This window comes from Gigantopelta aegis, chromosome 1 (genome assembly GCF_016097555.1).
Source record: "Gigantopelta aegis isolate Gae_Host chromosome 1, Gae_host_genome, whole genome shotgun sequence".
Taxonomy (NCBI): domain Eukaryota; kingdom Metazoa; phylum Mollusca; class Gastropoda; order Neomphalida; family Peltospiridae; genus Gigantopelta; species Gigantopelta aegis.
Genome location: NC_054699.1, coordinates 34047244 through 34071886, shown reverse-complemented (window position 1 = coordinate 34071886; position 24643 = coordinate 34047244). Strand labels below are relative to the sequence as shown.

Sequence of the window (24643 nt, the reverse complement as noted above, 5' to 3'; positions counted from 1 at the left end):
CCAAGGCGGGGAATATTTTGTACTGTATTGGATACAAGCCTTCCCCCTCTTTTGAACTTTCACATGGGTCTAAACATGTAAGACTGAAACAAAAGTGTTGAAAAACACCCAAACGTCCTACAGAATACACCTACGAATTTATATTAGAAAATATTTCAGGGATAAAATTTTGATTGTAGCAGTGGTGTTATTGTCTTTTTTTGTGTGTTAAACAAAAACATGTCCCTAGTTCACTTTTCAAAATGCAGGTGTTTGTTCAGAGGTACGCACGTAGGACATTATTATTGACTTAATGTATAGTACTAATATTTAACTAGTGAACACTAGCAATAACAAGACCACAACATCCAACACAAGAGGAATTCGGTTTTGTTCCCCCTAAACCAACAAGCAAAACGTACCCATATTTTACATAAAAGACTACACTAATTTTAAAAACTTAAAGTTTGCACAAATATTTGTTCTGAAATGAAGCAAAACCAGTTCTGCTCAACCTGCTAGTCGGATGAAACTGCTGTGAATCAACATTAGAACGCGTTTTAATTATTCCAAAACCAAAGGAATCTTAAATAATCCCTCAGCCATTGGGTAAAATGCATATAAACAAACGTTTGATCCTTAGATTCGAATTGGTAACAATAACTGATGTGCCTGTTGTGGATTTATTCCTTTACTTTGCAAAGACAGCATTTTAGTTACACGCTTAAAGGGACATACCCTATTTTCAACCCGTGAAAATTAACACTAAGTTTAGTTAATCTACAAACCTATAAGACAGTTGCATAAAGTTACAATAGAGTGAAACATGAGTCTGTGGCTCTGAAATGGTGAAATACCCTCTAAAAATAGACTAAAACTTGACTTCATAAGTGTTATTTCTTAGACGCACGTGCGTTTTTAAAAATATGAGAAATACATTTTGTGATATTAAAAACACCAGAATAACCAAAAACACTTCGAATGTACGGAAATTAATAAGCTAAACAATAAAATCTAAGTAAAGTATGATTTAAGTTATCAAAAACGGTTGTAATAGTCAAAAATATGTGTTAGTGTTTAAAAACTAGGGTATGTCCCTTTAACATCTAATATAAGTAGTTCTAATTGTACCGAGGTGTCGCTAAACATTACCTTTCCTTCAAATACATGTACTGTGGATGGGTTCATCTACTGATTCTACCATAAGTTTGCTCTATGTTTAAATGAACGAGCCATAATTCATTATTGCTTTGACGCACGTGTTTGACGTGTTTGACTGGCATATTAAAATACGCGTTATTTTTCATTTTGGCTATAAATGAATCCTTTTTAAAACTCTTAATACAGACGATTGTATCCCAAGACCATTTGCATAACGAAGTAAATACCAAAGAGCCTCATAATATGCTGATATGCTGATGAACCAACCATTTTAAATGTAGTATAATCCCACGGCAAAACGTTACGTTAGTTCTGGATTAGAGGGGAAGTTGACAGTTAGGTTTTTAAACTGTGGGCACTGACCAAAAAACATAAAATACTCCTGGCGTAATAATCCATACGAAGCATTTAGAAATACATATTTTACACCTACTAGGTATTTTCCAAAATAAATAAAATTAATGAGACACTATGCTTAATACTTAATGACCATGTCATTGTTAGGTTATGACCAGTCTTCTTCCCTCACATTGTGATACTTCTCTAAATATAGTCTTGCTAATCCATGCATTAGCAAGGTTCATTCCATGGTAACATTATTGGTGCTGCTTTCAGATAATTCTTTGTTGGTCATTCATTGTTGGTCATGTACTTTTCTAAGCATTCTGACGATCCGTCTAGAAGAATCCCATTTCGGTCTCAGTAGTATTTTTGATGTTTCTGAGAAGACACTGAATCTGTTGGCAGAAAACATAGAAACAACCTAAATGGTGTGTGTGTGTGTGTGTGTGTGCGTGTGTGCGTGTGCGTGTGTATATATATATATATATATATATATATATATATATATATATATATATATATATATATATATAAAGTCGAGTCGAGTCAAGTCTAATCAAGTCCAGTCCAGTATATATATATATATATATATATATATATATATATATATATATATATATATATATATATATATATATATGTACTCTTCAAAAAAAAGTAGGGGGAATTCTAATAAGAATTTACAATTGCCAAAATTGTAAGGTATATTAGCTATGAGGAATGGTTATATAATAATAGTAAATTAATTGGGCGAACATTACAACAGGTAGTTCAGTATTACAGTTTGTTTTTGACCACCAAAGATCTTGAAGGACAATTGGGGTCAGAAGTGAAATTTAAAAGTTGACGGGTTTTTTTATAGGTAAATCGCAAATTCAAACAATAAAAACGACTAAAACCAAAACAATAGCATCTGTATGAACAACAGAATGAAAAAGATTGACATAAATAATGTTCCACAGTGATTAATCGACCTTCCTGGAAATTGTGAAAATTGAGAATGACACCCCACGCACGTGTACGGGGCAACTGCGTTATGCATGTGCAAACTATGGAATGTTTTCGGTGTGTTGATAAACATACCTGAACGTTCTTTGCTAGGATCTTTGTGGTCAAAACGTATGTTCGGTCTAATAGTTGATATTAGCATTAATATTTCAGGCTCTCCTACTTTTTTGAAGAGTATATATAAAGAGGTGTAAGTACATAAATATGAATATTTCAGTTTTTTGTAAAGAGAAGTACAAATGGAACGTCATTATCTAAATAAAATGTGTTTTGTTTAACGACACCATTGGACCACATTGGTTAATTAATCATCGGCTATTGCATGTCAAACTTTTGGTAATTCTGACATGAAGTCATCACAGGAAACCCGCTACATTTTTCCTAATACAGCAAGGAATCTTTCATATGCACCATCCCACAGACAGGATATTACATAGCACGGCCTTTGATATACCAGCCGTGGTGCACTGGCTGGAACAAAAAATAGCCCAATGGACACACACACGATTCGATCCCAAACCGACCACGCATCAAACGAGCGCTTTACGACAGGGCTACGTCCCGCCCCTTCATTTATTTATCTAAATAACTCATCCAAAACTTTGAAACTACTTCACATCACTAGCTTTTTGTTGTTATGTTGTTTGTTTGTTGTTGTTTTGTGGTTGTTTTTCTTTTGTTGTTGTTTTTAATTTTAATTTAATTTTATTTATTTATTTGGGGGTGGAGATCATTTTCTTGTTATTCACCTGCTACTCTGTCCTGAAAATTCTCCTATCAAATCTGTCATTTCATTTGTGGTCATTTGTTTTTGAAGTACCCAGTAGTACCGTTGCATTTGTTGAACCTATATTCAAATAAAATCATAAAATTAGTTTTGTGTGTTGGTCTCAACAATATTTTAATAACATTTTGCAGTCATGGCCCAAGGTATATGAATGGTGTATACTATGTAACAAGTTCATATTGTTTTATTTAACACACAGTCTAAGTGTTTGGCATGCATGTAAGTTTACAATATATTACTTTATAAAATGTTAACTAATTTCGCATATCAATATCTGTGTTAGCCCTATATCGAAGTCATTAATGGTCAAACTGTGTAAACTTTCAAACTCACTCCGAGTTGCCCATTTAATAAAGCTAACTAGGGAGTAACTATGTTATATCTGACCATTTGCGGTCGTTAATGTTGGCTTTACTGTCGCATGTTGAGTGTTACTGGCAACGCAAACACAACGCATCGTTAACAAAAACCTAGTTACTACTATCGTGTTTCATTTCTCCGCCATATAAAATAATTATATTGTAAGCAGTTAAATTATACGTTTTCAAGTGTATTACAACTGTTGATTCTAAGTTCTTGTATATATTGTATTGGCTTAATAAGTGGAAGTTTGTTTTCTTTAACGACACCACTAGAGCACATTGATATATTAATCATCGGCTATTGGATGTCAAACGTTTGGTAATTCTGACAGTCTTAGAATGGAAAACCGCTACATTTTTTCCATTAATAGCAAGCGATATTTTATATGCACCATCCCACAGGCAGGATAGCATATACCACGGACTTTGATGTACCAGCTATGGTGCATTGGCTGGAGCGAAAAATAGCCCGATGACACCACCGACGGGGATCGATCTCAGACCGACCGCGCATCAAGAGAGCGCTTTACCACTGGGGTACGTTCCGTCCCTATCGGCTTAATATTGGCTTAATAATGACAATAATAACCATTATTACCGATTTCAATTGTTCCGACCATTGATCACGCCAATTCAATTCAACTAAGTTTACGATAAGAATTATGTAACATCATAACAACAACAATTAATAATAATATGAATTCAAGGCCAGAAGTAGGCACAAAATGTGTATTTCTTTTTATAGGAATAAAATGTCTATGTTGTAAAACGAAAGGTCAAATTACTTGAAAATAAGTAATCAGCGATAACGTGTACATTGCGAAGATTCACTGACATAGTTGCCGTTATTACTTCGGCATTCCATATAAACAACCCATATAAACAACATTTAGAACATACTATTTAGACCAGCATGAAATTTGCTTCAGAAACGTTTCAAAGATGATATTTTAGAAGTAAATACGGTCAACTAAACAGCGAAAAGTAGCAAATGAATATTTAAATAGCCTCTTCGGCAATGCTCAAAATTTCCTACATGTTAATGGCGGTTTTATTGTGTTTATTTTGTTTAACGATACCACTAGAGCGTATTAATTAATTAATCATCGGCTATTGGATGTCAAACACTCGTAGTCGTCAGAAGAAACCCACTATAGTTTGCTAATGCAGAAAGGGACCTTTTATATGCACTTTCCCACAGACAGGAAAGCACATACCACGGCCTTTGACCAGTTGTGGTGCACTGGCTGGATTAAGAAAAAAACAACCCACAATCATTTGAATGGATCCATCGAGGTGATATGCCGGTTTTAGTGCCGCAAATGGATTTGATTAGCCAATCAAATGTCACGTTATATCCAGATTGAATTAGAATTTACAATTCTTGATTAACATATTTTCCTAACTTACATAATTTGTTGACGTTATTAGTAGATAATAACTATATTAATTTAAACATAGATGAATGGATTCTATAATAATTTATATCAATATATACAATTCTGTAATCCTGAAAATGCGCAATATATTATGAAATTCATCTTCAATCTGGCTTAAGTTGCACAAAACGTACAATCATTCATTTATTTACTCATGTTCGTGCTTATATCCAATTTAGGTTCAAGCACGCTGTCCTGGGCACACACCTCATCTATCTGGGGTTTCTGTCCAGGACAGTGGGTTAGTGAGAGAGAAGTCGGTGTAGTGGTCTTACTCATTGAGTCGTCAAAACTCGCTCTGGGTGGGAGCCCATACCGGGCTGCGAACCCAGTACCTACCAGTATGTCCGACGGCTTAACCACGACGCCACCGATCTGTTAGACCCATTGTGTTATCAATCAACCTCAATGGTTACACTGTGATGATGATGATGTTATTATTATTTTTTCTTTCTTTTTTCTTACACACCCGTTGGCGTTATATTTGGTTACACATGGTTGTTTACACACTACGTGTGTTGACAATTTCAAGACATACGACTGGCTGCTCCTAGGTGATAACCAGGTCACCAATGCCATACATCCAATGAAAAACTACACGATGGAAATCGATTAGACTAGTGTAGAGTTAACGTGACATTCATGTGTCTGTAACGCGTAAGTCAACTACAAGTGCAACGGCAGTAAATAACTTTTAGTCGAAAAAGATGTTAAAATTTGCTTAAAACCTGTTTTTTGAGGATATGTAAGAAATAGAATAATACATTCGTGTCGGTTAGATAACATTTATCTCACAACTCGTTGTTTAAAAACGTATCAAACTCGCTTTAGCTCGTTACATACATTTTAAAACAACTCGTTGTGAGATAAATGGTATCTAACGGCCACTCATGTATTATTCTCTATGTAATGCACTTTTTAAAGCTTGGATAGGTTCCATTAGACACTATTGTAGGGTATATACTACCAAATCAAATCCCATAGACGACAATAGTAACATATGTGGCTAAAACTCCTACCTGCAACGTATCAGCCGACATAAACGCCACGGATATAAATACTACCACCCCTTACACTTAAAGTGAATCAGAAAAAAATGGGGGTCAAGCTGCTCGTTTTTGAGATAACGGGTAGCGTCTATGACTACACTAGTTTCGCACAAAATTCGAGTACTTTTCTTTACAGGTACCCCATACATGTTTCAAGCACAAGGCTAATTGACACATTGGTACTAGATGAAATAAAATTGCACATTTTTTTTACCCAGATGAAACTATTATTTTTTACAACCAACACACTCACATTTATAACCAATCACAGGACTTGTGGTGTTCACTTCTCTATCAAAAGTTCGGTGCACCTCGAACTTTGACCCAGCCGGAAGTCATTTCGTTTAGTACTACCTGTAAAATAATCCTTTTCAATATATATTTATAAAGGAATGAACGTTTGACAGATGTATCACACTGGTTTGTAAAATATATTAGTCATCAATAACACCCACCTGGAAGATCATAGTGAAATCAGTTCAGCAACATTGGTCTTGTTTAATGACTGCCGACCTTGTTCTTGAATTGGTGTTCTCAGTAATATATCTGAAATAGCATGTTTACAGCTGAATTGTTGTATCATTGGTAAAAAACCCACATTTATTATACATTTGTACAAATATATTATACTTCTCTGAAACATTTTTTAAAATTATGGGCTTTCGTTTTTGCTAGGTGTCTGTCAGTTTTTGAATAGAGAAAGAATAGGTGGGGAAAAAGGAGAGAGAAAATCACAGTATAAAAAGTGTACAACAGCTTAGAAAACCTTGGTTACCAGTGCTGAAGCTATTTCTTTATGCAATAAAACCGATTTCTAAACAAACTTTATTCATGATGAGCTGGTTGTTGCACTGATTGAGACATCTTGCAAAGATCTGAAATAAGACTAACATTCGTTGTGTAGTATGAGAAAGCAAATATCAAAACATTAACAACAAGATGGTAGGCCCTATTCATAGTTAACACAACCATATCGCAAACAGGTTGTAATTTCGTATAATTTACTTTAAGTTAGTTACCGGTAGGTTTATTTAAGGTGGTGGTGGTCTGGGTTCGGTGTTAACCGTGTTAGTATTAAGATGTTTAGTGTTAGACGTGTTCGTGTTAAAATGTTTGTGTTACCAGTGTTAGTGTTACTGTTAAGTATTAATATGTGTTAATGTGTTAGTGTTATCAGTGTTATTGTTAGTGTTAGTATTAAAGGTTAAACGTATTATTGTTAGCAGTGTTAAGAATATTATTATTAGCATAAAGTGTTAAAAAACGTTAGTATAAAGTTTAGGTTTGGTGTTAGTGTTGGTGTTAGTGTTAGTTTAGGTGTTCGTGTTAGTGCTAAGTTTGTTTTAGTGTTAGTGTTAGTGTTAGTTTAGGTGTTAGTGTTAGTGCAAGTTTGGTTTAGTGTTAGTGTTGGTGCTAATTTAGGTGCTAGTGTTAGTGTTAGTGCTAAGTTTGTTTTAGTGTTAGTGTTAGTTTAGGTGTTAGTGTTAGTGCAAGTTTGGTTTAGTGTTAGTGTTGGTGCTAATTTAGGTGCTAGTGTTAGTGTTAGTGCTAAGTTTGTTTTAGTGTTAGTGTTAGTGCAAGTTTGGTTTAGTGTTAGTGTTAGTGCTAGTGCTACGTTTGTTTTAGTGTTAGTGTTAGTGCTAGTGCTAAGTTTGTTTTAGTGTTAGTGCAAGTTTGGTTTAGTGTTGGTGTTGGTATTAGTTTAGGTGCTAGTGTTAGTGCTAAGTTTGTTTTAGTGTTAGTGTTAGTGCAAGTTTGGTTTAGTGTTAGTGTTAGTGCTAGTGCTAAGTTTGTTTTAGTGTTAGTGTTAGTGCAAGTTTGGTTTAGTGTTAGTGTTAGTGCTAGTGCTAAGTTTGTTTTAGTGTTAGTGCAAGTTTGGTTTAGTGTTGGTGTTGGTATTAGTTTAGGTGCTAGTGTTAGTGCTAAGTTTGTTTTAGTGTTAGTGTTAGTGCAAGTTTGGTTTAGTGTTAGTGTTAGTGCTAGTGCTAAGTTTGTTTTAGTGTTAGTGCAAGTTTGGTTTAGTGTTGGTGTTGGTATTAGTTTAGGTGCTAGTGTTAGTGCTAAGTTTGTTTTAGTGTTAGTGTTAGTTTAGGTGTTAGTGCCAGTGTTAGTGTTAGTGCAAGTTTGGTTTAGTGTTAATGTTAGTGTTAGTGTTGGTGATGGTGATGGTGTTGATGGTGATGGTGATGGTGATGGTGATGGTGTTGGTGTTGGTGTTGGTGTTGGTGTTGGTGTTGGTGTTGGTGTTGGTGTTGGTGGTGTTGGTGTTGGTGTTGGTGTTGGTGTTGGTGGTGATGGTGATGGTGATGGTGATGGTGTTGGTGTTGGTGTTGGTGTTGGTGTTGGTGTTGGTGTTGGTGGTGGTGGTGGTGGTGATGGTGATGGTGTTGGTGTTGGTGTTGGTGTTGGTGTTGGTGTGTTGGTGTTGGTGGTGTTGATGGTGGTGTTGATGGTGATGGTGTTGGTGTTGGTGTTGGTGTTGGTGGTGTTGGTGTTGGTGTTGGTGTTGGTGTTGGTGTTGGTGGTGATGGTGATGGTGATGGTGATGGTGGTGTTGGTGTTGGTGTTGGTGTTGGTGTTGGTGTTGGTGTTGGTGTTGGTGGTGATGGTGATGGTGATGGTGATGGTGTTGGTGTTGGTGTTGGTGTTGGTGTTGGTGGTGTTGATGGTGATGGTGATGGTGATGGTGTTGGTGTTGGTGTTGGTGTTGGTGATGGTGTTGGTATTAGTTTAGGTGCTAGTGTTAGTGCTAAGTTTGTTTTAGTGTTAGTGTTAGTTTAGGTGTTAGTTTTAATGTTAGTGTTAAGTTGGGTTTAGTGTTAGTGTTTAAAATAAGAAATGAGACGTTCTCTATAAATTGTATAGTAATAAAACAATATCAACTTTTACTTGGTATTAAAACTAAAACTAAAAATCAAAGGGAAAAATATCCGCCCGGTCCCCCCTTCCCCTAACCCTAACCCTAGCCCTAACCCCAGCCATAATCCCAACCCTAACCCTAACCCTAACCCTAACCCTAACCCTAACCCTCAACCCTAACTAAAAATAATAATGGAGGGGACCGGGCGGATATTATACCAATCAAAGAATCTAATCATGAATTGTAAACAAATATATGTATAAATGAAATGTATAAATAAAATATTGATACATTTCATTTATATCAATTAAATATTGATATATACAGCCATATATACCCGATCGAACGTTGCTGTTGGTGTGGGGTTTTTTTTGGTTGTATTCTCAAGATAATAATTGGCACAACATATTTCATTTGAACAATTCCATTTGAAATAAAGTTATGAGGTACTTTTACCTTTGTAAAGTAAAACACGTTTCCTAATTTTCTTCAAACAGACCTCACATTTCGAAGAGAAGTTTTTGACAGATTTTCCATGTTCATATGTAATGAAGCGTCTGACTCAAAACAGCAAGTAATCAAAAGAAACATGGACAGGGTTAGTGAGTAAAGTGTTCACCTTGTTAAACCTGTTCACAGCTGTGAAGTTAATTAAACCCCAAGCTGAAAACCAGTGCAAGGAAACAAATGACAAATACCACGAATGAATGAACATAACTTTATTTGCATTAGACCTAATGGCCCTTGAGCACATAATGTATACATATACACAGAGATATAATGTTTGTATACAACTTTTATAACGTAAAATCGTATTGACACCTAATTCGGTTACATTAGAGATATGGCGCGCTTGAGTATTAACATTATGTTTATAAAATAAATAATTGCAAAATTATAGGTACACATAATATATATATATATATATATATATATATATATAACTCCAAAAGAAACGCGAATACGTAAATTGGAGGTTTTGAGTGCACTCATTGAAATACGTCCCAAAGTTCTTAAAATAATCGTTTCTATGAAAAACTTAAACAATTCGTAAAGATGAGATTTCATGTTATTGACATGTTAAAAATCGAGGTCGCATTGTCATTTGAAATGTCAAGGCCATGGCGCTTCTTCAATGGCGTCACATGCCACTCAAACATGTCCACTAATAGCGGGTGTGTCCGCCATTGCTGGCCATGACCGCCGCACACCTCCTACCCATGGAGAGGAAGAGGTTCCTGATGAAGGCCCTGGGCACGTTGTTGTAGGTGTCCACGACGGCCTGGCGGAGCTGCTGCTGTGTCACCACGGGAGCAGGGCGTTGGTTCATCATGCGCTGAACCTCGTCCCACAAGTGCTCGATGGGGTTCAGATCCGGGCTTAAAGCTGGCCAGTCCATTGTGATGATGTTGTGCTGTGCCAGGAATGCCTGGGTGGCCCGTGCCGTGTGTGGCCTGGCGTTGTCGTGCTGGTAAACCATCTGACGGTGACCCGCGAAAAAAGGCACCACCACAGGCGTGAGCACTTCGTCGATGTAGCGCTGTGCTGTGACGCCCCTGCCGCGTCCTCGGCCGTTGTTGTCGAAGATGACAGGTTGTACACGACGTCCCCAGGATATGGCACCCCACAGCATGACGGAAGGCCCTCCCCAACGGTCCCTCTCCATAACACACGCATCTGTGAAGCGCTCACCTCGACGCCTCCACACCCTCATACGACCGTCGGCCCTATCTAAGCAGTAGCGGCTTTCGTCGGAGAAGACGATGTTCTGCCACTGTCGGTTCCGCCACTGTCGATGCAGAACAGCCCAGTTGTGTCGTGCAAGGCGGTGTCGCTGTGTGAGACGTTGTCCAATGTACGGTCGACGACAGTTCAGATGGATGGCGATCAGACGACGTCGTACCGTGGTGTAGGAAACGGGGGGTTGTGGGTTCCCACTGTCTGCCGGGCTGTTGTGGTGGCTCGTACGAACCGATCACGCATGTGAGTTCGGACGATGTAACGGTCCTGGCGCTGTGACGTCACTCTGGGACGGCCGCTACGTGGACGGTCGACGACGTTGTTGTTCTGTAGAAATCGGTCTATGAGACGGTAGATTGTCGAGACATGGACACCGAAAGCACGTGCAACCTGCCTGGCATCCATTCCGGCCTCCAAATTCCCCAAAGCTCTATGTCTGGAATCAGTCGTGGCATCGTTGTATCGCTACTCGTAAAATGAGTTGAACATTGCTGTCTGGCGTTTCTTTTATACCCAGGCCTGGTAGTGTTTCACGTGCAATTCGCATCTTTCATGATCCACCCGTTTTGCATTCCAGATCGATTTTGGTCGTCAATTTCAGCACGCGCGTGACGTCACACTGTACTCGTTTTTTTCATGCGTTATGTGGAATTGGATACGCTGACAAGATGGCTATTGGTCAACTTAATCGATTTGTACATAGTTTATTCAAATGTGGGTTTTTTAATATTTTAAAATTTTCGCGTTTCTTTTGGAGTTAAGTATATATATATATATATATATATATATATAAACAAACTTTCTACTTATGCATTCACATTCACATGAATGAATGAATGGTTTCTTTATGTTTAACGACACCACTATAGCACATTGATTTATTAATCATCGGCTATTGGATGTCACAAATTTGGTAATTTTGACGTCTAGTCTTAAAGGGGAAACCCGCTACATGTTTCCTTTAGTAGCAAGGGATCTTTTATATGCACCATCCCATAGACAGGATAACACATACCACGACCTTTTATATACTAGTCGTGGTGCACTCGATGGAGCGAGAAATAGCCGAATGGGCCCACCGACATGGATCGACCCCAGACCGATCGCGCAACAAGCGGGTGCACAGAAAGTCACACCTACTTAAAAACATAGTTATGTGCCTAAAAATATGGTAACATTTTACAGGCACGACGTAGCAGAAGAGCTGGGGGCCTTTAGCCACACACCAAATATTTTAAATCAAAAACGTATTATTGACATTTTCGTTTGGCATAATGAATTTATCTTCAAGCATATAATTTAACAAATATACCACGGTAGCCAATGATCCTCTAAAATTTACGTAAACACGTTATCAAAATAGTCAAACCAGTTCAGTTCAATGTTTTAATGCGAAATCCTACACATTGCAAAATGACATAATTGTGCTATTATAATTTGCACTCCCCTGGATTTGCACTCTCCAGTCAGGGTTATACATAGAATAAGCACTCCCCAGTGCATATTATACATTTAATATACACTCCACCAGTCTATATTATATGCATAATATACATTCCCTCTGAATAATATACACTCCCCAGTCTATATTACACGTAGGCTATAATAATGTTTCAATTACTCACATAATAATATTTTTTTAGTGTTTTGTTATGTTTGTATGGCCAGTGCACTTTGTAAAAGTTGATATAAATCTCAGTGGCAAATCTAGATGGGTATGTGAATCTGGGGCGGACCCATGGAGGCCAAAACGTTCCTGGATCCACCCTTGTAAATTTGCAGAATAAAAATAATAACTCATTATGTGTGGTGATCAGATGGATCCCAGAATCTCTTCACCCATCCCTTGCTTCGCTTACTTCCGATTAATATGACATGAATTATGTGGAGATAACATTGCAAAGCTTGGTCTTAAACAGGTTCATATTTTAGAACCAAAACACATTACTTCAGACCCACCCTACCCCAGGTACATTGTAAGTGCCACATTGTATGCCCATTATCATTCCTGCATTCTTTGTTAATATCAGGGATCCGATATTGACAACCATTGTTTGTTTTAAAACATTTATAACTTTTTATGTAAAGGAAGTTGTAGACGATCTGAAATGCAAGGGAAGAAAAGCGAATTTTAGACAACCTTGCAAACGATTTTCCGTTCAAAATGGAAAATTATTATACTTAACAAAACAGAATAAGAATAATCAAATATTGTTAACTTAATTTTGGTGCATGTTAGTAACATATATGAATATCGGCGTATAAAACAATAATATACACATGCCATAGATCTATACTATAGTTGTAAGTAACGATACTAATCATGTATCATGTATAACGTATACATTCATGATTATCTCGATGCACAAGGGATAAAGCGTTCGCCTGATGCGCGGTCGGTCAAGGATCGAACCTCGTCGGTGGGCCCAATCGGTTATTTTTTGTTCTAGTCAGTGCACCATAAAAATCTACTAATGGAAAAATATAGCAGGTTTACAAAATCTAAAACTGTCAAAATTACCAATGTTCGACATCCTATATTCGATAATTGGTGTGCTCTAGTGGTGTCTATTAGTATTAAGTCTATACTCCATGTTCATTATTAGACATATAATCTACACTACCCATTCATTATTATACACATACTCTAAACCCCATATTCATTATTATATATGTAACCTACCCTCAACATCCATTATTATACATATAATCTCCACTCATCATTCATTATTATACACATAACCTACACTACTCATTTATTGCTATACCAATCATCTGCACCACCCATTCATCATTATACACATAACCTGCACTACTCATTCATTGCTATACACATCATCTGCACTACGCATTCATTATTATACACACAACCTACACTACTCATTCATTGCTATACACATCATCTGCACTACCCATTCATTATTATACACATAACCTACACTATTCATTCATTGCTATACACATCATCTGCACTCCCCATTCATTATTATACACATAACCTAACATAACGTTATTTTTTATTTATATTTTGTTTTTGGTTCAAGGCCAAATTTCTTTATTTGGACCGCCCGTCGAAAATGTTTTGTAATATTAGGAATTAGTTGTCATATTCATAATTTTTAGACAAGCCTTCTGAATTAAGCCATTCCATTGTAGTATAAAGTCAAAATTGACCCTATTAATTAAATACCTTCTGTCCGATGCTCAACCACTGACCTTGCCAGATACTGGACGTGGGATTGACGTGCCTGTACCTCTTTTGGATATAGGCACGTTAATAAAGTAACAGTAACAGCAATGTATTCAGTATTTAAATATAGTTGTGGTGAGTGCATATTATATGTATAATAATAACTAGGGGAGTGCAAATAATTCAAGGGGAGTGCGTATTATACGTATAATAATAACTGGGGGAGTGCAAATTATACGTATAATAATGACTGGGGAGTGCATATTCTTGGGAAGTGCAAATTAAATGCTACAGGTGTACCGACTCGCACCCAGAGCTAGTTTTAACAACTCGATCAGTAGGTGTAAGGCCACTACACTCTCTTCTCTCTCACTAACCACTAACAATTAACAACTAACCCACTGTCCTGGATAGACAGTCCAGATAGTTTTAACAACTCGATCAGTAGGTGTAAGGCCACTACACTCTCTTCTCTCTCACTAACCACTAACAATTAACATCTAACCCACTGTCCTGGATAGACAGTCCAGCTAGTTTTAACAACTCGATCAGTAGGTGTAAGGCCACTACACTCTCTTCTCTCTCACTAACCACTAACAATTAACAACTAACCCACTGTCCTGGATAGACAGTCCAGCTAGTTTTAACAACTCGATCAGTAGGTGTAAGGCCACTACACTCTCTTCTCTCTCACTAACCACTAACAATTAACAACTAACCCACTGTCCTGGATAGACAGTCCAGCTAGTTTTAACAACTCGATCAGTAGGTGTAAGGCCACTACACTCTCTTCTCTCTCACTAACCACTAACAATTAACAACTAACCCACTGTCCTGGATAGACAGTCCAGCTAGTTTTAACAACTCGATCAGTAGGTGTAAGGCCACTACACTCTCTTCTCTCTCACTAACCACTAACAATTAACAACTAACCCACTGTCCTGGATAGACAGTCCAGCTAGTTTTAACAACTCGATCAGTAGGTGTAAGGCCACTACACTCTCTTCTCTCTCACTAACCACTAACAATTAACAACTAACCCACTGTCCTGGATAGACAGTCCAGCTAGTTTTAACAACTCGATCAGTAGGTGTAAGGCCACTACACTCTCTTCTCTCTCACTAACCACTAACAATTAACAACTAACCCACTGTCCTGGATAGACAGTCCAGCTAGTTTTAACAACTCGATCAGTAGGTGTAAGGCCACTACACTCTCTTCTCTCTCACTAACCACTAACAATTAACAACTAACCCACTGTCCTGGATAGACAGTCCAGCTAGTTGAGGTGTGTGTTGGTTAACAACTCGATCAGTAGGTGTAAGGCCACTACACTCTCTTCTCTCTCACTAACCACTAACAATTAACAACTAACCCACTGTCCTGGATAGACAGTCCAGCGAGTTTTAACAACTCGATCAGTAGGTGTAAGGCCACTACACTCTCTTCTCTCTCACTAACCACTAACAATTAACAACTAACCCACTGTCCTGGATAGACAGTCCAGCTAGTTTTAACAACTCGATCAGTAGGTGTAAGGCCACTACACTCTCTTCTCTCTCACTAACCACTAACAATTAACAACTAACCCACTGTCCTGGATAGACAGTCCAGCTAGTTTTAACAACTCGATCAGTAGGTGTAAGGCCACTACACTCTCTTCTCTCTCACTAACCACTAACAATTAACAACTAACCCACTGTCCTGGATAGACAGTCCAGCTAGTTTTAACAACTCGATCAGTAGGTGTAAGGCCACTACACTCTCTTCTCTCTCACTAACCACTAACAATTAAAAACTAACCCACTGTCCTGGATAGACAGTCCAGCTAGTTTTAACAACTCGATCAGTAGGTGTAAGGCCACTACACTCTCTTCTCTCTCACTAACCACTAACAATTAACAACTAACCCACTGTCCTGGATAGACAGTCCAGCTAGTTTTAACAACTCGATCAGTAGGTGTAAGGCCACTACACTCTCTTCTCTCTCACTAACCACTAACAATTAACAACTAACCCACTGTCCTGGATAGACAGTCCAGCTAGTTTTAACAACTCGATCAGTAGGTGTAAGGCCACTACACTCTCTTCTCTCTCACTAACCACTAACAATTAACAACTAACCCACTGTCCTGGATAGACAGTCCAGCTAGTTTTAACAACTCGATCAGTAGGTGTAAGGCCACTACACTCTCTTCTCTCTCACTAACCACTAACAATTAACAACTAACCCACTGTCCTGGATAGACAGTCCAGCTAGTTTTAACAACTCGATCAGTAGGTGTAAGGCCACTACACTCTCTTCTCTCTCACTAACCACTAACAATTAACAACTAACCCACTGTCCTGGATAGACAGTCCAGCTAGTTTTAACAACTCGATCAGTAGGTGTAAGGCCACTACACTCTCTTCTCTCTCACTAACCACTAACAATTAACAACTAACCCACTGTCCTGGATAGACAGTCCAGCTAGTTTTAACAACTCGATCAGTAGGTGTAAGGCCACTACACTCTCTTCTCTCTCACTAACCACTAACAATTAACAACTAACCCACTGTCCTGGATAGACAGTCCAGCTAGTTGAGGTGTGTGTTGGTTAACAACTCGATCAGTAGGTGTAAGGCCACTACACTCTCTTCTCTCTCACTAACCACTAACAATTAACAACTAACCCACTGTCCTGGATAGACAGTCCAGCGAGTTTTAACAACTCGATCAGTAGGTGTAAGGCCACTACACTCTCTTCTCTCTCACTAACCACTAACAATTAACAACTAACCCACTGTCCTGGATAGACAGTCCAGCTAGTTTTAACAACTCGATCAGTAGGTGTAAGGCCACTACACTCTCTTCTCTCTCACTAACCACTAACAATTAACAACTAACCCACTGTCCTGGATAGACAGTCCAGCTAGTTTTAACAACTCGATCAGTAGGTGTAAGGCCACTACACTCTCTTCTCTCTCACTAACCACTAACAATTAACAACTAACCCACTGTCCTGGATAGACAGTCCAGCTAGTTTTAACAACTCGATCAGTAGGTGTAAGGCCACTACACTCTCTTCTCTCTCACTAACCACTAACAATTAACAACTAACCCACTGTCCTGGATAGACAGTCCAGCTAGTTTTAACAACTCGATCAGTAGGTGTAAGGCCACTACACTCTCTTCTCTCTCACTAACCACTAACAATTAACAACTAACCCACTGTCCTGGATAGACAGTCCAGCTAGTTTTAACGACTCGATCAGTAGGTGTAAGGCCACTACACTCTCTTCTCTCTCACTAACCACTAACCATTAACAACTAACCCACTGTCCTGGATAGACAGTCCAGCTAGTTGAGGTGTGTGTCCAGGACAGCGTGCTTGAACATTAATTGGATATATACAATTTTGTAGCGAGTAGTATTCGGTATTCAATGTGTTTCTCATCGTCCTAATATTTGTATGTAACGTACGAAAACATGTATTAAAAAATAAAATGAAATTTGACGTTTAATATACAACACGTTTAATATACAACCACTAATATTTTATTTAGAAATGTATATTTAATATGTAATTACAGTCGAAAGGTCTCTGTTGATCTTAAAGTGACGGGAAAATGTAGCGAGTTTCCTCTCTAAGACTGTGTCAGAATTACAAAATGTTTGACATCCAATAGTCGATGATTAATTAATCAATGTCCAGTGGTGTCGTTAAACAAAACAAACTTCTTAAAGCGACGGAACCTAGTTTAGTATTTCCACATTTAAACACCACAGACTTTAGTTTCATTTTATTATAACTTTATTCAAATGTATTACAAGTTTGTCGATTACCCCTGAGAAGTAACGGCTAGTCGAAATCACCTGTTTTAAGTATGTTGCAATGTCACAGACTCTTGTTTCTCTGTATTGTAACTATATCTAAATGAGTTACAGGTTTGTGGATTAACCAAACTTGGTGTCCATTTTCACGGATTGAAACTCGAGTCTGAGCCTTTAACGTGTTGGTGCATCATGTGCACATACACACGTCACAGATAGGATACCTCGTACTATGACCTTCGATGTGCCAATTGCGAAATATTACATTACACGAGAGGTATGGTGACCTAATTGACACACACACACACACACATACACACGTCACAGATAGGATACACGTCACAGATAGAGATACCTCGTACTCACAGATGACCTTCGACCTTCGTGCCAATTGCGAAATATTACATTACACGAGAGGTATGGTTACCTAATTGACACACACACACACATACACACGTCACAGATAGGATACCTCGTACCATGACCTTCGATGTGCCAATTGCGAAACATTACATTACACGAGAGGTATGGTTACCTAATTGACACACACACACACATACACACGTCACAGATAGGATACCTCGTACCATGACCTTCGATGTGCCAATTGCGAAACATTACATTACACGAGAGGTATGGTGGCTTAAAAAGTTTATTTTATTTAATGACACCACCAGAGAACATTGATGTATTAATCAGGGGCATTTGGTAATTTTGACATATAGTCGTAGAGTTTAAAAGTTTGTTTTGTGTAACGACACCACTAGAGCACATTGATTTATTAATCATCGGCTATTGGATGTCAAACATTTGGTAATTTTGACATAATAGTCTTAAAGAGGAAACCCGCTACATTTTCCCACTATAGTCCTGTTCAGTTTGTTTAGACCCTAAGTGTTTTGCAAATGTTACGTTTAATTCCTATTCAATCCTTGTTTTCTTTACATTTGCATGAAAACAAATCCAAACAGAAATATACAGATATTTTTATAAAATTGAAATAAGTCAACTTCGTGCATTTTAGATGATGAATTGTATATAAAACATGTCGAGGTTTGGGTTTGTTTTCATGCAAATGTAATAAAACAAGGATTGAATAGGAATTAAACGTAAAATTTGCAAAACACTTAGGGTCTAAACAATTGAACAGGACTATAGTAGCAAGGGATCTTTCATATGCACCATCCCACAGACAAAATAGCACATACCACGACCTTTGATATATCAGTCGTGGTGCACTGGCCGGGACGAGAAATAACCCAATGGGCCCACCGACGGGGGTCGATCCCAGACCGACAGCGCATCAAGCGAGAACTTTACCAGGGGCTACATCCCGTGCCGTCCCTAATTCACACAAAGGGCGGGACGTAGCCCAGTGGTATGTTTAACTCTCGGCTAATGCGCAATCGGTCTAAAATCGATCCTTGTCGGTGGCCAGTTGGGATATTTCTCTTTCCAGCAAGTGTACCACGACTGGCATATAAAAGGCCGTGGTATGTGCTATCCTGTCTGTGGGATGGTGCATATAAAAGATCCCTTGCTACTAATGGAAAAATGTACCAAATGTTTGACATCCAATAGTCGATGATTAATAAATCTGTGCTCCAGTGGTGTCGTTAAACAAAACACACTTTTAATTCATGATTACTACTTCGCAGTGCAACTTGTAAACATACTTTCTAGGATGATATAATGATGCTTAAGAGAGTTTAGGAAATTAGGGCTAATACTTATCAGGCCTGCCACATAAATGACTTGACTACCATCATGCATACTCCCCATCCCGTAATCCCATTAACCATGTCTGCTATTAACTTGGACACGTATTATTACAGGTTGCGTTGGTGACAGCAGAATCAAAGTTACTCCCCAACATGCAATCTTGCACTACAGACTCAGACTGCAGTCCGGAACAGTGCTGCATTATAAACACCGGACAAATCATAATGAGCAAAAGATTCGCTCCAGGTGCTGTTTTGTTTATCAAATTATTCCTAACAAGGGCTCATTCACAGGGAGGATACAGGGGGTGCGCATCCATTTTTTGGACATATGTTTTATACACCGTTTGATTTATTTTGGCATAATATCATTTGCGGCGGGTATTGCACATACACACACAAACACGCACGCACGCACGCACGTCTAGCTCTCGAGGCATCACACATACATAGCGTCTGTCTAGGGACTGAATTGAAAATTAATGACCAGTCGATCTTTGATTGGTGTGTACCTGAATGACGTACATTCGCACACCATGCTGTGTGAGCGAGTCCAATAAAGTCTGTATAACCTAAATTGTGAGATAGTAGAATATACATCTTTTGTAAGGTAGTATATCTCAATTCATTTATCCTGCAACCACCGTTTCTATTGACAGAATATGATGACGGATAAAGCAAAGTCATATTCTGCTACTAGCAGGATATGACTTTTGACGTCACTCATAGCTACATTCCAAAATCGCTTATTTGACCTCAAGGTCATCGTACAATGTGGCTGAAATAACAGAAGTAATAGCTTTCCCCCTTAATTTTTATGGTCTGCAGGATAAAGATACTAACTAGTTAATGACGTCGGATATCAGCTTTATCCAGTTCAGGCCGAATAAGAAATTCCACTCGGCGGAGCCACGCGGAATTTCCCATTCTTACCGTTACAGGATAAAGCCGATATCCGACGTCATTAACTAGTTATTTTCTATATAGCCTGCTGTAAGTTAGTTTAACAAAATGCTTTTAACCTTTTGTATGAGATAGTATAATAAATTTATTGTCTGACCTAATATACCAGTTATAAATTCATATCATATATGTTGTGTCATCTGGCATAATAATATTCATATAATCTGTTGTGTGAACTAGCAGAACTTTCTGCGTCAGCTGGTAATATAAACTTCGTATATGTAAACTAGGAAACTAAAAATTAATATATCCTAGTGCATAAGTTGGTACAATAGAACTAGTATAACTTGCTATGTAAGCTAGTAAATTTGTATAACCTGTTGTGTGAGCTAGTGTAATAAAATTAGTATAACCTGTTGAGCGAGCTAATGCAATAAAATTAGCATAACGTGCGAGCTAGTTTAATAAAATTCCTATAACCTGTTATAGGCCAACACGATAGTATAATAAAATTCTTATAAATTGGTGTGTGAGCTAGTACAATAAAATTCTTGAAAACCTGTTGTGTGAGCTGGTATAACAAAATTAGTATAACCATCACGTTTGCAGGTATCTCCAAATCTTCAAGCGCTTGTACCAACTACCTGCGCGTGAATGACACCTGCGCAGGCGCATGGAGGATATTTGGCTCGTGTGGGTGTGGCCCTGGTCTGTACTGCCACTACTACCCGGATGAAAAACCTACAGTCGGGAAACGAGGCGTAAAGGGCTGGGAGAAAAAGAGAAAAATCCTCGCCCCCGGGCGATACGTGTGTGAGGTCGACAACCGTCCGACACAACCGCCAAGGAGTTAATTAACCAGTGTGTGTGAAAACTGGGTCAATAAAACAAGTTACAATGGTGCTCTTTTACTTTCTCGCTTTTGAACGTGGGATTTAGCTTAGACGACACAGCATTCACAAGGATTCCTTCCCGTTCCAACCAGTGTCCCACGGTTGATAGACTATAAGGTCCTTTGCTTCATTCTCTTTCCCCAACCTTCTCTCTATAAATAATAATATAACAACACACACACACACACACACACACACACACACACACATATGTTGGGATCGGTCAACATATTCGGGCAAACTGAGCTAGCCTGAAATATTGTTCACCATACATTTTTCATCATTCTACTCATAATATTAGTTATAATCCATGTAAAAATGTGTAGTAATTCAATTGAAAACCAATATATTCGTTTGGTAGTAATCCTAATTTGAATAATTTTCGTTTAATTCGGGCAAAAGTCTGGATGCCTCCGTACGCCTATGAGAGAGAGAGAGAGAGAGAGAGAGAGAGAGAGAGAGAGAGAGAGAGAGAGAGAGAGAGAGAGAGAGAGACTTCTAACGATGGCCCACATCAAAGGCATGTGTTTAACAGCACCCCAGCACGCTGTTGAACGAGTGAAGCTGTATCCTAACCGGCCGCGAGCGATGCGAGCGATTATTTTACAAATCATTGATTTGAATCGCCGTATCCTAACCGGACGCGTGCGACGCGACGGATAAACATGTCGCGTCGCACGCGTCCAGTTAGGATACGGCGATTGAAATCGATGATTTCTAAAATAATTGCTCACGGCCGGTTAGGATACAGCTTAACTACTGCGTGCCGGACGTTTATATCGCGATGTCGAGTGAACAACGAAAGAAACTCTTTGCAGAAAGAAAGAAATGTTTTATTTAATGACGCATTTAACATATTTTAACTACGGATATATGGCGTTGAACATATGGTCAAGGACCACATTGATAATTAGAGAGAAAACCCACTTTTCGATTAGCAGAAAGAAATCTTTTATATGTATCATCTCACATACAGGATAGTACTTACCACGGCCTTTCATGTATCAGTCGTGGGTTACCGTCTGGAACGAAAGTACTGTTGTTTTAGTATATAATATGTAACAGCAAGACTCGAGTCCATTCACAGGACTCAAGTGCCCGTACAAGGACGACCACTCTCATTTAATACTATTTTTACGTCACTTTGCCACATGCTTGCCGCCATCGGTTACATTACAGGGCTATGAGACATGGCGGGAAAACAAAAGCCGAATGTGTGGAGTGCTGGAATTAAGATGTATAATGCTTTTTACTTATTCCTTAGTCTTATTATCATCTAATGTAAGTGTCGGGTACTCGGGTCTGGGTCGAGTTTGGCTCTCGAGTACACAAGTCCAATATTTTGGATTTGTGGAGGCCGTAGCCGTGCCGTGTCCGTTGATAATCAAATTTAGAGGAAGGAAATGTTTTATTTAACGACGCACTCAACACATTTTATTTACGGTTATATGGCGTCGAACATATGGTTAAGGACCACACAGACCTTGAGATAGGAAACCCGCTGTCGCCACCTCATGGTCTACTCTTTTCGATTAGCAGCAAGGGATCTTTTATATGTACCATCCCACAGACAGGATAGTACATACCACGGCCTTTGTTACACCAGTTATGGAGCATTGGCTGAAACGAGAAACAGCCTAATGGGCCCACCGACGGGAATCGATCCTAGATCGATCGCGCATCAAGCGAGCGCTTTACCGCGGTGCTACGTCCCGCCCCCAGATTTAGACGAGTGAAATTTCAAGATGCTTCACGTGTAAGAAGAAATTATTATATACACTTGGAACTTAATTAAACATCACCTGATTTGTATTACAGGCAAAAAGGCGTCTAGAAGTTGTTGTCCGTGCCGAGAGAGTTTAAACCCGATATTGAGAGTGTTTGCATATTTTATATTTATATTGGGTATTTACCGAGATGACATCAATACATTACTTATGAGAAGCACATCAGTGTGATTCCAGCTCCATATAGTTAATTTCCATACAGTTTTATGCATATTTATGTTTTCTGTCTTTTTCTCTAGAATACATCACATGTTGATGTAACGACAGCGTCACTTATTATTAGTATTTTAAAAATATCCTCTGTATCAACAGATCATTAAAGGGACGGATCCTAGTTTTTAAACATTAAGGCATATTTTGCACCTAGACCCTAGTTTCAACCCGTAAACATGGACACTAAGTTTAGTTAAAGGGACATTTCTGAGTTTGCTGCAATTTTTTTAAAGATGTTATCGACTAATAAAATGTTTCTACGATTAAACATACATATTAAATATATTTTCTTGTTTAGAATATTAGTGGCTGTATATCAAACGTGTTTCTGATCGTTCTAATATTTGTACTAGGTTAATTTTCATTTTATTTGCTAAAAAATATTTTTTGGTACGTACGAAATTATTTGAAGACAAAATCCAGTTTGGGCTTCTGACAAATATTAAAACGACCAGAAACATATCGAATACACAGACATTGATATTCTAAACAAGAAAATATATTTAACATGTAAGTTTAATCGTAGAAATATTTTATTAGTCGGAAACATCTTACAATGCAGCAAACTCAGGAATGTCCGTTTAAATTACAAACCTGTAACAAATTAGAATACATCAGAGTGAAACAAGAGTCTGTGACGTTAAAATACCCTTAAAAATAGACTAAAAACGCGACTCCATAACCCTTATTTTCCAGATGCACGTGCGTTTTTAAAAATATGATAAATGCATTTTGTGGTATTAGAAACAAGAGGATGACCAGAAACACTTCGGTTGTACGGAACGGGATAAACTAAAGAATAAAATATAAGTAATGTTTGATTTCAGTGATCATAAACGGCTCTAACAGTGAAAAACATGACTTTGTGTTTAAAATCTAGAGTTTGTCCCTTTAATTTCAGTGTTTTGTATCCAGAAAATGTTTACAATTACTTGTGAAGTATAACCAGTGATGGTCAAAATTATATGAAGACAATACATGTCGCCAGGATAGTTTACAGCGTTTAATGACAATACATGTAGCCAGGGTAGTTTACAGCGTTTAATGACAATGCATGTAGCCAGGATAGTTTACAGCGTTTAATGACAATACATGTAGCCAGGATAGTTTACAGCGTTTAATGACAATACATGTAGCCAGAATAGTTTACAGCGTTTAATGACAATACATGTAGCCAAGATAGCTTACAGCGTTTAATGACAATGCATGTAGCCAGGATAGTTTACAGCTTTTAATGACAATACATGTAGCCACGATAGCTTACAGCGTTTAACGACAATACATGTAGCCAGAATAGTTTACGGCGTTTAATGACAATACATATAGCTAGGATAGTTTACAGCGTTTAACGACAATACATGTAGCCAGGATAGTTTACAGCGTTTAATGACAATA

The 24643-nt window shown here is 38.2% G+C and overlaps 1 protein-coding gene across 1 annotated transcript in view; it reads left to right on the top strand.

Moving 5' to 3' along the window:
• Window positions 1-21257, top strand: part of LOC121367835 — a 31918-nt gene extending 10661 nt beyond the window's left edge. The window contains exons 2-3 of the mRNA XM_041492234.1: window positions 19567-19699; window positions 20965-21257. Of these exons, the coding sequence (XP_041348168.1) occupies window positions 19567-19699; window positions 20965-21209 (378 nt within the window). The 3' untranslated portion in view covers window positions 21210-21257. The remainder of the gene's footprint in view (window positions 1-19566; window positions 19700-20964) is intronic.
• The last annotated feature ends 3386 nt before the right edge of the window (window positions 21258-24643 follow it).